Source organism: Candida dubliniensis, chromosome 3 (genome assembly GCF_000026945.1).
Source record: "Candida dubliniensis CD36 chromosome 3, complete sequence".
Classification (NCBI taxonomy): domain Eukaryota; kingdom Fungi; phylum Ascomycota; class Pichiomycetes; order Serinales; family Debaryomycetaceae; genus Candida; species Candida dubliniensis.
In genome coordinates this window covers 805440-820143 of record NC_012862.1, presented here as the reverse complement: position 1 = coordinate 820143, position 14704 = coordinate 805440, and the positions used below count along the sequence as shown (strand labels likewise).

The 14704-nt window shown below is 36.0% G+C and overlaps 6 protein-coding genes and 1 pseudogene across 6 annotated transcripts, besides 3 other annotated features; 1 reads left to right on the top strand and 6 right to left on the bottom strand. All coding sequences in view use genetic code 12, as the record gives it.

The window, feature by feature from the left end:
- Positions 1-77: 77 nt before the first annotated feature.
- On the bottom strand, positions 78-2102 carry CD36_83670 (histone deacetylase complex subunit, putative; the record flags this gene model as incomplete). The annotated part of the gene is made up of 1 exon (XM_002419243.1): positions 78-2102. One exon carries the CDS (start codon positions 2100-2102, stop codon positions 78-80), a length of 2025 nt encoding a protein of 674 aa, XP_002419288.1.
- A 441-nt stretch (positions 2103-2543) lies between these two features.
- CD36_83660 (protein involved in regulation of phosphatidylinositol 4,5-bisphosphate concentration, putative) lies at positions 2544-4451 on the bottom strand (the record flags this gene model as incomplete). The annotated part of the gene is made up of 1 exon (XM_002419242.1): positions 2544-4451. One exon carries the CDS (start codon positions 4449-4451, stop codon positions 2544-2546), a length of 1908 nt encoding a protein of 635 aa, XP_002419287.1.
- A 287-nt stretch (positions 4452-4738) lies between these two features.
- On the bottom strand, positions 4739-6139 carry CD36_83650 (pre-rRNA-processing endonuclease, putative; the record flags this gene model as incomplete). Its single annotated transcript, XM_002419241.1, has 1 exon — positions 4739-6139. The coding sequence occupies one exon, from the start codon at positions 6137-6139 to the stop codon at positions 4739-4741; it is 1401 nt and encodes a 466-aa protein (XP_002419286.1).
- Positions 6140-6252: 113 nt separating this feature from the next.
- Positions 6253-6668: a mobile genetic element.
- A 114-nt stretch (positions 6669-6782) lies between these two features.
- CD36_83640 (allantoate permease, putative) lies at positions 6783-8363 on the bottom strand (the record flags this gene model as incomplete). The annotated part of the gene is made up of 1 exon (XM_002419240.1): positions 6783-8363. The coding sequence occupies one exon, from the start codon at positions 8361-8363 to the stop codon at positions 6783-6785; it is 1581 nt and encodes a 526-aa protein (XP_002419285.1).
- Positions 8364-9484: 1121 nt separating this feature from the next.
- On the bottom strand, positions 9485-11031 carry CD36_83620 (annotated as a pseudogene).
- Positions 9485-11031: a sequence feature (Similar to S. cerevisiae ECM18;~in-frame stop codon; apparent frameshift - no splice consensus sequences).
- A 526-nt stretch (positions 11032-11557) lies between these two features.
- Positions 11558-11760: a mobile genetic element.
- Positions 11761-12049: 289 nt separating this feature from the next.
- On the top strand, positions 12050-12873 carry CD36_83610 (glutathione S-transferase, putative; the record flags this gene model as incomplete). Its single annotated transcript, XM_002419239.1, has 2 exons — positions 12050-12078; positions 12153-12873. The coding sequence occupies 2 exons, from the start codon at positions 12050-12052 to the stop codon at positions 12871-12873; spliced, it is 750 nt and encodes a 249-aa protein (XP_002419284.1).
- Positions 12874-12928: 55 nt separating this feature from the next.
- Positions 12929-13780, bottom strand: CD36_83600 (subunit of the prohibitin complex, putative; the record flags this gene model as incomplete). Its single annotated transcript, XM_002419238.1, has 1 exon — positions 12929-13780. One exon carries the CDS (start codon positions 13778-13780, stop codon positions 12929-12931), a length of 852 nt encoding a protein of 283 aa, XP_002419283.1.
- Between the last annotated feature and the right edge of the window lie 924 nt (positions 13781-14704).

Here is a 14704-nt window from a genome sequence, read left to right as displayed (position 1 = left end):
TGTTGGAAAAAAGCAAAACATAGGGGGGGAAAAAAATAAAAAAAATAAAAAAAAGAAGGAAATCATTGAGGGACATGTTAAAGTGGAGTTGCAGCTCGACTGGCACGATTATTTTGTCTATTATTGGCACCTGAACCAGAATTCTCTAATAACTGCTGTCGTTCTTGATATAACGATTCAATCTTAGACAGGAAAAATTGTTGCATAAATTCATTTTTCTTCTCAAGATGTTTTAATTTCAACTCATAGCTCAATAATGCATCTTTTTCAATCAACTCTGGTAACTGCGCCATTCCTGGTCCCGATATTTTCCTGTCTATTTTCTCATTTTGTTGCTTTAAACGGATCAACTTTTGTGATAGCTGGAGAGCAACACTAGAAGAAGATTGATACTTTTCTCTAGTTGCATCGCATTCTTCATTTATTCTATTAAACTCTTGCTTTAGTTTTTCCACTTTTTGTTGTAAACTCTCCAACGTTCGTGTTTGACTTGTTTCTTCATCATCATTTAGTTCGTCATCAGTTAGTTCGTCATCTGAAATATCCATTAAATATTCCAACTTATTGTTTAAAGCAATCAATTTATGTTTTTGCTTTGTTAGATCAGTATCTACACGAGCTAGTTTGCGGTCAGACACACTGGCGTCGTCATTCAACCTCTTAAATCTTTTGTAAGTGCTTGCAACAAAATCTTCATCATCGTCATAATGCAATTGTCTTGCTGTCTCAAATTCCCGTTTCCCATTTAGATTAAGCTCGATTTCTTCAATTTCCTTATCTATATCCATAAATTTCTGATATACCGCCTCAGCCAACTTAGATTTGAATAGGTGACAGTTTGCATCGCTTATTTGATCAAACCCTCCACTTCCATATCGATTATAAAAGGAATTTAATTTTTTGATTAGTTTATCATCAGAAAACAGCAATACCAATTGGTCATTATAAGTTTGTATCAATTTGCTCAAACTTTGGCGATCATTATGCATCAAATTCCAAAATTCTTTCATATTAAGACCGTAATTCTCAGTGAAAAACTCTTTGCTCATTTCATCCAAATTGAAAAAATTCACCACCAAAGTATTTATGCATTTGACTCTCCATTTGTTTAATGCTGTATCGATGGAATCCGTGAAATCTATCTGCCGCGGTTGGGGTAATTGTAAACCAATGTGTTCAAGTGTAAACACCGGTATTGGCACTAGTATTGGACACTGATTATTATTTTCAAGTTGGAAAATCTCAATACTAGGGGTTTGAGCATCCAAATTAGGATCAAACGAAAATATCAAATCATAGGACTCGCCATCTTTATCAGATACATAATTGTTATACAATTGCTGTGTAGTAAGCAAGTTTATAAATATTTTGTTACTAGACTTATCCTTCAAATCTGGTATAAAGCGTCTATCCTCAAATAACTTTGCATTAGCGGAGTTTATATAGTACAATGTTTTGCCAAGAACAATACCCTCTACTAGTTCTAGTTCTTTGACATTATTGGCAACAACAATTATTCTATATCCTTTGGAAGGCTTTTCTTCTATCAAAGTATCAATAATACGATTGAGGATTTCCAATTTACCACTCAAATTAAGTTGTCGTTCAATTGTTTCCAGTAATAGCATTTTCTTGGGGATGAAATGATCAATCAATAATGAAGGGTGATTACATATCATTGAAAGTTGTTCAAAACATAATGATATCTTGTTTTCATTAGTATTTTTATCACTTTCCTCTATAGTATTCGATGAGTCCAATAAGTTATCAATGCTCGTTCTCAATCTTTTCGAGCGCACGGTATTTAACAATTCAGAACTGAACAAATGCAACGTCATTTCGACTAAAGATTTCTGTAATTCAGTTAACAATGTCGGAAGATATATTATATTAGGAGTACTACTACTACTGTTGTTATTGTTATTGTTATTGCTGTTGCTATCATTATTGATTGTGCTTGTGTCTTGGCTCTCGCTAATAGAAATGCCATTAGAAATTCCGTTGCTGTTAAAGCTGATTGCATTATTTTGAATATTTACCTCTGGTTCTGGGTTGTACAATGAGGACGGAGGATCCTTTGATAACATATCAAGGAGATTCATAATGTAAATTCAATAAATTATCTTCCAAAGGTGGATATAACGTGTTGGAGTGGAAATAAATATCCTTACTTGATAAAAGATTAGTCTGAATAAAAAGTGATTCTTTGAATTATTCTTTTTTCTATTTTTTTTTTTCTTTCGGGTTTTTAATCCGGTGGCTGCTGAAACTTTGTTTTGTTTTGTTTTTTTTTTTTGGTTTTGGCTTGATGGTTCCAAAAGTATACACACACACAAAAAAAAAAAATCTTTTGACAACTTTTTGGGCGTGCATGTAAAAATAGATCAAAGTCGTGTATAATTAGCGTTGATGCAAAATTACTACTTAATCTCATCTCACATCAACTCAGGCCCACCCACCCATCATCTAACTTTTTCTACCATTAGCCATACTATTTGTTCCTTTTGTATAATTCTATAACCTACAAATCTATTATCACTAATTTACTTTTTCTTTTTGACAGTGACATTGACACCAATTCCGCCTAAACTATCCCAAACGACATTATCGACTTTCTTCGGCAATTTTCTTCCATATAAGCACTGGTCCACCAACCACATGCCTACCAAAAATTCATTTTTATTTAACGTACCATCTCGTCGAAAATCAATTAAATTCCATATTTTTTCTAATATATCGTTAGGCAATCTACTACGTTTCCAAATCCTTTTTACTACAGGTCCACAGATTAACTGGTTGATTTCGACCGAATCCAAATTGTGTAAGCTATTGTTGCCATTGTAATTACTTTCTTCAACAGCTGCAGCAGAGAGTAATGCGGCAGTTCTTGAGTGCTCCATTTCAACATCATTCTTGGGATCCTTCCGTGTCTCATAATTGACTCCATGGAGTTTGATAACCACTTGATTCATATAATTTCCTTTATTACTGGCCCAGATCCCCTCGTATCTCTTTTTCTCCTGATCAGTTAAATAATTGAGCTCATTATGATTCTTCCACGGTTTCAACTCATTAAACTTTGATTTTTTATCCTTTTTAGTATTCGATTTTCTCATCGTGCTTCTGAAATGCACTTGCTGTTGTGGTTGACCAAGTAAAGGCGTTGTTGATCTCAGTGGAAGATTGCTGGACGACTCTTCGGTGTCACTGTTGTTACTCAGATCCATATCATGATAGTAAATTCCATTAATTGGTTTTACCCTTTGATGCTTTTTTCTAAACTTTGAACTGTGTTGATGATAATGGTTTGCATCGGGAAACTGGGGAAATAATTTGGTTGTATCTCCAGCACCCACCTCTGAAATCAAATTCTCGTACAGGTCAGGATCTGCAAATGAGTAGATTTCATCAGGATTTAGAGAATATGATCCACTCGATATTGTTTCTCGAGATTTGTCATTTAGCAGCATTTGAAAGTCTTCTCCAGGTGGCGGTTTCCTCCGAAGACGATTAGAAACCGTCACCTTATCATCTATACTTCTAGATTCACCAGCATCTACAAGTTCCTGGTCCTCTTCCTCCTCCCTTTCTCTATCATCAAGCTCGTCCTCGTTACTATCATGATTCGTAACATCAATGCTTATTCCGTGTGGTAGATGTCTCTCGTTGATGCTTGAATTAAAAGAAGCAAAAGAATCCGTGGACACTGTATCAAAGTCATAGTGATGACTCGAGTTACTCACATCACTAGTGCTTTTGTGAAAATCCACGTTAGGAGATAAGGATAAACTGGCGACACTACTTGAAGCAATTCTTCTGGTATTTTCAAGTCTATCTCTCATTTCGGCCAACATGGTTTGGCCTGCTCTATCACCGGTAGTTAACATTGGCGACGTTTTTGTTCTTGAATGTATTGAATGTCGCAAATTTTTCAACATTTCCTGCGGCGAGTAATCAGCTGAAAGTCGTTTAGCTGGAGCATTGTTGGGTATTGCCTTCAACTCTATCGATTGTCTCACATTCCTAAGCATATCTTGTGGAGTTTGAGGAGATTTTGCAAGCTCATTTTTAGTTGGGAATGTATGTGGCAGAAGTGAAAAGTAATCAGATTCTGTATCCAAAGCCGACGCTGGAGCTGAAGGTCGAGTTGGGCTTATTGACGGCAGCACAATTTGCAAAGCTGGCTGAAGAGAGCCCGTGACTGGCGCTGTATTTAGTCTTTTGAGTTGTGAAAATTTAGTACTCTGTTTTTTTGTAGGATGAGGAGGTAATGGAATTCGTAGCGGTTGTTGTAGTTGTTGTTTGCTTTGATTGGAGTTACTTCCAATTGCGCCAAGATGATTCGTGCTGTTGTCCAATCCATTTGACTTTGTAACAGGTTCTTTCTTCTTCTTTCCAATATTATTAAATGCGGCCAATGCTGCTGCATTTGCAGCACCGTTTCCAGACATCAAACTTGGTATAGATATAAATATATATATATATAAGGAGAGAAGAAAGAAAGAAAGAAAGAAAGAAAGAAATCCCCAATCTAATTCTATTTTTGGGTTGTTTTTTTTTTTTTTTTTTTTTTTTTTTTGGGCGATTCTCGTTTAGTGTCAATTTTTACATCATATATGGGGCCTAATAATGGCTAGTGTAGTAGTTTCTATAGGTCACATGATCTTTAGGATGTAATTTGGTTACACTTGATAAATTTCGCTGATTTGTTACATTAACTATCCGTATAAACATGTATCTACTTTCTCTTCTTCTTGGAAGAGTTAGCATATCTTCCACGTCCTACTTTAACACCAGAGTTTCTAACTGTGTCTCCAAAGGGAGACACAAAATTGTCTGCACTGCCTCCCCCAATCCAATCTTGTAACATCTTCTCTTGTTGTTTTCTTTCCCATTCGTCATTTTTCAACGCCTGCTGATATTCCTTTTGATCTTCGTTTAGTATCAATGGTGTTTGCAACGATTTGTGACGGTTTTCTTTATTATGCTGGTAACCACCGTTACCTTGTAATTTCTTTTGATTCTTACTCAATGGTGAAGGTAACGAGTATCTCTCACCACGTCTGATCCATTGGAAGTTCTGTTTTAGATGAGGAGTTATTTTACCTGTCTCGTTATCAATGGATACAGCACATCTCAACAATGTATTACCACCACATTTGGGACAAAAATGCTTCGGTCTACCATCTTTACTCATTGGCGTCAACCTGAAGCAGGCATGGCATCTATACATGTAATTACGCACTCGAGTAATCTGTTTCCCTGACATCGCATTCAATAGCTTTATACCAATTTGCATAGCAACATTTTGACATGCAAAATCACCAGTTGCTAGAGCCACTTTAATAAGCGGACCGGTTGTATTAGACTCTTGCACTTGTTCATTTTTGTCTTTCAATATCTCCTCTTGTAAATTTTCCGGAGTAATCCATTCTCCATCATCATCGTCTTCATTGTATTCTTCGGTTATTTCATCTACTTCAGCAGTTTTGGATCCAGGTGCTGGTTCTTCTTGTTTTTTCTGTTCTTGCACATCGGATTCTTTCCCAGAATCTGTTTCGGATGTCTCATTGGAAGCTCTAACATTTGATAACTCATCAGGCTCTTCTGTTTCTGGGTCACCCTTTGGTTTTGGAGAAAATGTTGGCAACAACCCTTTCTTCCTTAACTCTGCCTTCTCTCTTTGTCTTCTGCCACCTCTTCTTTTTGTAGCAACTACAAACCCGTCATCATCCCCTATAATGCTTGACAATTTGCTTGTGCCATTCTCATTTTCAACTTGTTGGCTTTTCAAGACTTCACCGGGGAAGCTTCTCAAATTTTCTTCACCATTATTCAAACACTCCAACTCATATGCTAATGCAATAATGTGCAAGTCATTTACCGACAACACAGAATAATCACCTGTTAATTTCGCAAACTTGACAACTCTATCAATGTATTCCTGTTTTGGCTGTTTAATTTTTAAACTATCACCCCAAATTGCTAATTGTTGTCTGGAATATTCGTCTTTCAACTCGCTATGTACCCCTGGTGTCGTATAATATGCAACGGCATATTGCTGTAAAGTAGTAGCTGGCTGTGTGATTAATGGACCAGCATCCAAAATCAAAGACTCGATATTTTTGGTATCTGACATTGTTCAAGTAATTTGTGATTTGTAGGGTGTGGTGGTTAACTGTACAATTATATTTTTTTTTTTTCAGAATTTTTTTTTTCCCACATGTTAGTTTCTGTGATGAGCTTTGATTCTGTAACACAATCAGGTCAACACATATCAGGAATGTCAGAGAAAACTGAATGTACCAGTTAAATAATACAACCACTTGAGTTTAACTTATATCATTTACAAGTAGAGAGTTAGACACACAGAACAGAGAAAATGAATTTTGCTTAAGTAACGCCAGGAACAGTATTTGCATATCTAATCTATTTCTACTTTTTTTTTTTTGAGAAGATTTGCAATATAAATAGGACAGAGACACAATTTTCATTCATTTACGATGTAGGATAAACTAAGAGTGACAAGCCAACCACAGGTTATTATGGTTTTATGGACTCAAAAAAAGTATATTTGGGAGGAGTGGAATTTTGCCGTTGAAAAGACGTTATTTCAATTACCTATGTTTGTTCAGTGTTCACTCAAGCCCAATATTATGGGTGAGGCATAAGCAATAATTCACGTTAGTATTAGCATAAATTATATATAAACTAAAACTAATCCAGTTCAACTTTAAAAATATTTACTCAATTAAGAACTCTATAAGGAATACAAAAAGACTTTAAATACTGTATCTGAAATTTGGATTTTCTTTATCTGTCAAGTCGGCGAACTCATAGTTTTCAATATGGCTCATATCAACTTGCGGCCTGGAATTTCTTTTCTTATTTTCAATATGATAAGAAATATAAATTGCAATTAATGTAAACAATGAAACAAATCCACAAACAACAATAGCAACTTTAGCTCCTGTATAATTTGGTGCTTGTGTGCTGATAAATGTTTGGGGACCAATCAAATTCCCAACACAATAAGCTATCAAATACATGGCATTGGTGGTCACTTTCTTGGTATGTCCTGCAACATTAGAAGATACACATGATAAACAACAAATGAACCCAAGTGGCCCTAGCAAATAAAGATAGAAACCAGCCAATCTTGCACTGTTGCCTTTGCAAAAAGCCAAGAGACACTCCGCTAAAACAGTGATAGATGTTGCAATAACACCCATCAACATACGGGATGGGAGAAACTTACAAAGCCAAGCAAATAACACACAACCAACAATTTCGACAGTTCCTTGCGGCATTTGCATCAAAAGTGATTTAGATGGGGTGTAGCCGAAATCTTCGTTCAACAAGATGGTACCAAAACTTGTCAAACCTCCATTTGGAATATTATTGGACAATGCAAATAAAAAAAACAACCAAGTTCGGTGATCTGTCAATGCTTCGATAAATTGATGTTTTTTGAAATGTGTATTACCAAACCCTTGTTGATTGGTTCTAATACGTTCAACGACCATTAATTTTTCTTCATCCGTTAAAAACCAAGCACCTGCTGGGGTATCAGGAATGTGAGCCATAATCACAAAGCCCAAAAATATTGTCAAACAACCTGTGACGACAAACACGAGCTTCCAAGCGGGTAAAGAATAGTTCCCATCGTTCTGGTACAAGCCATAAGCAATAGCCAGTCCTACAATGGTTCCAATACCATTAGAAGCAAACCACCATGAAGTTCTAAGAAATTGTTCCTCCTTTCTGTACCATTGAGATGTAATGATGGTGAACGCAGGTGTCACACTCAGTTCTAACATTCCCAAAATGGTCCTCAAGGCAATGAAGCCAGGGTATTGGGGAACAGAATGCAAGGCCAATATCATCCCCCAAAGAATAATGAAAACTGACACTGTTTTGGCAACGGGGAACCGCTGTAAAAGCATTGATGCTGGGAACTCGAATACGAGGTATCCCAAGTAAAATGCAGTAGCAGTCCAACTATACATGTCACCTTGCATATTTAATTCTTTTCTCAACCCAAGCACTGAGGCGTAACTTGTCGTTAATTTATCCATGAATTGAAAGCAATACAACAAACACATGATGGGTAATAGGTATAAATCAATTTTTCGAAGTAATTTATCTGCCTGAGCTTTGTCCAACTCGATAGTTTCACCCTTATGCTCAAGAGCGAGCTTCATAGCTTGATCAACGTCATTGGTAATAGCAATCTCCTTGCCCGAGGGGGAAATAATTGTTGTTAAAACATGTGGTTCTTTATCTTGGATATCTTCTTTGGTGAACGAAATTATCGGTTCGATGTTTGTATTCTGATTTTCCAACTCTTTTTTTTCGGACATTCTTATACTAGCTCTTGGTCAACAACTATCGTTCCACGGAGTTTATAGAATGCATTTTTGGTAGAAGGGGAATATGCTTATTTTTTATACTGAAGTAAAACTCTTTGACTAAAGTTGAATCGAAAATTCTGTGATTGCTTATCCCCTTACAGTTTATGCAACTTCTAATTTTTGATTAATTAATTCGGAGAATATCGTTATCGAACTGAACGGCATTTTCCTAATACAAATAAAAGGAATAGTATATTTCCACTGATAAGATAGTCGCACATCCACTCTACTTTCTCTGCTCCTACGATTGCTCGTACATTTTATTCAGCTTCCTGATTGATTTTGAAACGTCAAGTCAACCAAGCAATATAGGGAGTGCCACTTTTGCATTTTTAGCTCATGGCATTGCTGATTATCTGTTTTGACTTATTACCCCACACTTCCGTTTAAATATACTCTGTAAACTACATTTACTTGAATCATATTCCTCGAAAGATAACTTGTTGATATAGCAACCTCAATCAACCACATGAATGGTTATTAGTGCTATCAATAAACTGTCTTTTTTTTTCTATCTAAAAAACTATCTATTTATTTGTAAATCAGATATCAGTTGGATAAAAATGCCGAGAAAAACGTCTGAAACAATCAAACTCACGGAAGTAGTTGCCAATTCTGTCGATACGCGCGCATTCTATGCCAATGGCAATCAATTATTTATAATCTTTCAATAATCTCACCCCATCGCAAAAGTTTTAAGAATACGCTTTGATAAGATAGAACTATAGTGACAAAAGAAAGGAGTTCAGGTTATAAATTAAAACAATAAATATATCGTCACAAGTTAATTGTCAATTACATGAAAGTAGACACTTATCAATAGCCAATGAATGCTCAATAATTGAGAAGAGAAACACAAAATTGCACAACAATGGAACTTTTGCAAATAATCAACCGTTTTTATTTTGTTCTTACTGAATACTTTGTTTAACCTCTAATTTCAACCCATCTTATTCGACATCTAAAGCCGTTGAACAGAATAGTATCTACAATTTCTTGAATTTCAAGGAATCTCTCTATTTTAGTATAAAAGTTTTATACAAGTCTATAGTTTGGGTAAATAAATAGTTTCAGTTACAATTGTTAGCTTTGGTAGCATCTTCCACAACAATTTCAAATATTTTTTGATTATTGTCAATGTAAAGATTGTGACCACCTTCGCTGATTTCGTAATATCTAGCCTCAACTTTATTCTCATTCAGCAAATTCGCCAATTTTTCACCAGCTTCTGAATTCATAAAATCAAATTGCCCATACATTATATGAACTTTGAACTTTAATCGTCCAGGGTCTTGTTTCACAATTTCGTAGAATTTATCATACAACGGCCATTTGCTTGTTGTTGCAGGAGTTAATAAATATCTGCTGTAAATGTCGCTGTTTGATCCGTTGGTAATAGAATTGTAGAGATACTCAATAATAAGTCGGAGTTCTTTTTTGCTACCATAAACTAAATCATTGCTGTTAGTAAAAATTTCTTGAGGGCCTCCATGTTTATCAATAAGTTTGTTTATTTTATATAACTTCCCCATCCACATTTTGAAATATAATTGAACCCCCCAAGGCCCCAAAAATGGTAACAATCTAGGCAAATGTGGAAGCTTATAATACCAACTGAGAAGTTGTTTCATCGATAGGATAGGAAGGCGGCTTAAGAAATTGTACAGAGTGGGATTGAGCGTCGGCGCCATAATTCTATTTGAAATTGGGTCGGTATTTGTGACAGCCTGAACGTGTCTCTCTACACCGACTGGTGATACCAAGACTAGATTTTTTACATTATCAGGGAATTTCACTGAATAGCTCCCACACCAGTACCCTCCAAATGAATGACCAACCAAATAGTCAATACTTTCTATTCCATTATTTTTTCGCCAATTATCTATCGCTCGGCAATAAAATTTCTCTATATCTTTTAAAATTGGAGTAAAATAACTTGTGTATTGTTCAAAATTTTCTGGATCCAATTGGTATCCCTCAATTAATTTGTAGTACTTCCGGTACAACTTTTTTGAGTCGGTTGGGATTTTATCAATTAACTTCACAGTGGCAGGAGCAGGAATACGCCGCTAATTTATGGTACCATTATTCACTTTGGGATTTGATGACAATACAAATGTCAAAGTATCTAAGAAATGAACATGATAGTTGTATTCGTTATCTTTGAACTTGTTGATTATTTGAAAATTCCGTGCAAAACAACCCAAAGAAGCACCATAACCATGGATAAAAACAAGATGCTTTGTTGGTTTTTCTTCATTGTTGATAATCTTGAATCCAACTTCATTGATATAATTGCCCTTGTCATCGATAGTTGTTTTTTGAGCTCTTTGATTATTCTCTGGTTTTCTTGCAAATGAGAGGGAAGCATAAATTTCACTAACTCTTTCTGCAAATCAGAAAGTCTATTTGGAGACAAGGACTTCCACCAGATATCAAGTCCTGTTTTCCATGGCAACTGCTTGAGCAACGACCTATTTGATTTATAATTTTCAGGAACAACAAAATTGGTCGTGTTTCTCAAATAAATTGATCGAATATATAGTCGACTGGTAATTCCTCTTGCAAATCTATTCATGGCTAAGTTGTGCGCAATTGCAAAATTCGAATGTTCCATATCTTTGTGCTTACACCAGCTCACTTTGTAAATACTTTCGAATTTGGTGAAAATGAGTCGTTGAGAAACTGTGGCTGCATATGAGATGTGTCCCAAGCGCCAATTAATGGGAGGTTCTTTCACGACCCAGATATTTTGCTAAACGTTGTGGCCAAAACTTTAACGGAAGAATCTATTTATCCGTGAACAGTATCAAATTCTACAGTTGCCAAAAAAAAAAAAACCTTCAATGGTATCTAATAATTTGCAATACAATAACAGCTACATCTGAAGGCCACTAAAACTTTCGTTTTAAACTAATTAAGTCCTCCAAATATTCAACTTATTCGATACCATCGTGCACTTCATGGCCAACTAATTGTTCATCAAATGTTCTGTTTTATTGTTTCACTTGTCCCCACATATGAGGTGATACCCATATCAATCAATCAACCCCCTACAATAATAGTCACTTAGGAACTGGATAATGCTGTATGTTTTAGGCTATCTAAACCATGTTCGTCTAGATATTCATTATAGGATTTTCTGTTGGTTTATACAGTCTGTGTCTCAAAGATAAAACGCCTTGATCCTAGTCGAGTGTAATAGATCAATATTAATTAAAAAGTTTCACTCGAGAAGAGCTAGAAAAGAAGTTTAAAAGGAAGACAAAAGAAAGATATTTAGGATACTTTTTACATAGAAGCCGAACTAGGACTAATTCTTACGAAAATTCAGCGTATACTAACAGTTTCTGAATAGCTTGTGCGGATAAATATTGAACACCGTGAATTGCGGGTGCGAATTAATATGAGATTACCCGTCCGATTTTTATGATAAATGAAATTAAAAGCTATGCCAACAACAGTGTATATAGAATATATGTATTAGTAATTGTTTTAAATATAAGTTTAAGGTTTGGGAACTGGCTTAAGAAATATAAATAGCTATCATAAACTCTCGAATGAGAATTGATCAAGTTTTGCATCTCTTTTACTGTCAACAGCAAGTACACATTAACCAATATAATTTCCAAAAGATGTCTGACACCAAAATCATTGTTCATTGGTATGTATATGAGTCGTTTGGCAACAGCAAACTAAATATTAGTGTTTCCCCCAACTAACGCTTAATCACATAAGGCTTAACTATTCCCGTTCACAAAGAGTACTTTGGTTATTAGAAGAGTTGAATATCCCATTCGAACTAAAAGTTTATTTGAGAAACAAACAATTCAGAGCACCCAAGGAATTGGAGAATGTTCACCTGTTGGGGAAATCACCTGTAATTGAAGTTGTTGACACCAAGACCGGTGAATCAGAAGTCATTGCTGAAACTGGCCATATTTTCAATTACATCTTATCAAACTATGACACTACCAATATCTTAACTCCTACCGATTCTAAGTTTCAGAGCCAAGTTGATTATTTTTTACATTACACAGAAGGAACCTTGCAGCCAAAATTGGTTGCCCTTATGGTTCATGGAGTTGCCAAAAAGAGGGCACCGTTTGGAACCAAGTTCTTAATGGGCTTGTTGGTTGGTGGGATTGATGATGCATTCTACATTCCAGACTTGAAAAAAAACCTAAACTATTTGGAAGACATCATACACAAGCAACACGAAAAAGGCAGCAAGTACTTTGTTGGCGATAAACTTTCTGGAGCTGATATTATTTTGGAATTCCCTGTGATTACCAACATCTTCCAAAACAAACGTGGGGCTCAACAATTTGGTGCTGGAGATGTCGAGAAAACGTATCCACATTTGAACCAATGGGCAGAAGACATGCAAAGAGAACCCAAATACATCAAGGCTCAAGAATTGGTTGCCAAACACGAAACTGTCAAGCCCAACATCTAATAAACTGGCTGTTTCTCCTATATATATATTGGACTTCTATGTACAAATAAACAACTTAACGACCAATATTTAACAACAATGAGTTTTTAGATCCATCACTGTCGCCGCCACCAGCACCGCCGTTAGGCAAATAGGTGATGTTTGGCGAGTTTGCCAACGTCGATGCAATATCCTTCGATGCTTCCAATCTTCTGATCATCAATAACCCGTCCCCGGCTTTGGCCAATGCCTTGGAAACAACGTCTGCCGACTCTGCTTCCCCTTCAGCTCTGATAATCGCAGCCTTCTTCTCCTGTTCTGCTCTCTCCACAAGGAACTTCGATCTTTCTGCATCTTGTTGTGCAATCTGTTTCTTTTCCACAGCCTTGGTGAACTCTCTGCCAAATGTCATATGCGTGATCGACACATCTTCCAACTCTATATTGAACTCCGCAGCTCTTCTCGACAACTCTTGTCTTATTCTCGCAGACACAACCTCTCTCTGGGTGATCAACTCGGCAGCATCAAATTGGGCCACAATCGATTTTAATATTTCATTACCAATAGCAGGCAACACTCTTTCTCCGTAATCCAACCCCAAAGTTTGGTAAATGGTGGGCAACTTTCTTACTTCAGGTCTACTCAACACCCTCAATGTCAATGAAACATTCTGTAAATCCTTTGACCCCGTGGTGGTGGTAATCACTCGTGGTTCAACTCTAACATCAAATATCACCGCCTTTTGTAACCACGGCACCAAAAAGTGGGTACCTTCACCAACCACCCCCTGTTTGACCCCCTTTAAACGATCAAATATAACCGCACGCTTACCCCCAGGAACATCATACAAGGCCGATTGCGCCAATGCAATGGTGATACCGGCCGGCAATGCTATCTTGGAAACAAAATCTGCAATTCGTTGTGACATGGTGTATTAACTGTGTGGAGGAAAAGGTGAAACAGAAGAAGAAGTAAAAAAAAAAAAAAAAGAAAGGAAGAAATCATTTGCTTGAATGAAGCAAGTAGTGGGAGCAAAAAATGATCATAATTGCACGACAATTGAGACATAAATCAATAATGTCAGATTATGGTTGTAGACTTTCAAGAAGACTTAGTGATCACATTGTTTGCTGATTTATACGTATACCTACTACAAACAGAATCTATAAGCAATATTGATATTTAAGATAGCTTTGGGCGATTTGAATGTTCGATTTGTGTCTTTATGGAAACAATCTTCTCTGCAAACGACACCATAAGATATGAGTTCAAATATGTAAAAATCAAAGAGACTCTTTAGAAATGAAATCTATGATAGTAAGGAGCTTATTGTTGGTTTTTGTACATACTGACTTAATAAATTCATTGGATTAGTGATATAAATACGTTTCCAATTTGAGTATATGTTGATTACGCCAAAGATTACTGTACAAATGTAATCAAAAACTACAATAAGTAATACGGTTTTTAAAGCTGGTTATATACAAACTGTCCAAGCTTTTCATACAATAACATTATAATAGAATTACACAAGATTGATATCACCTTCTTCTTTAGATGTATCTTTCATAGAGTTTTGTTGACCCATATTCCACGTAAAAGAAAATGTAATTATGAAAAGTTTGCAACAAAGAGGGGGACTGGATATCAAAAGAGAACCTCCTTTGTGTTTACTATATCATAGTGCTCCACCAGACAATGTACCTAAAAATCCCTTACCAGTTGATTATTTGACATTGGCAAGGTTTGTGTTGTGGAGGTGATGGCGGGAGATGCAGTTTCTCCGCATTTTTTTTTTTTTTTGGTGCAGAACTACAAAACTAAAAACTTTCCTGTTTGGGATAAGATTTCT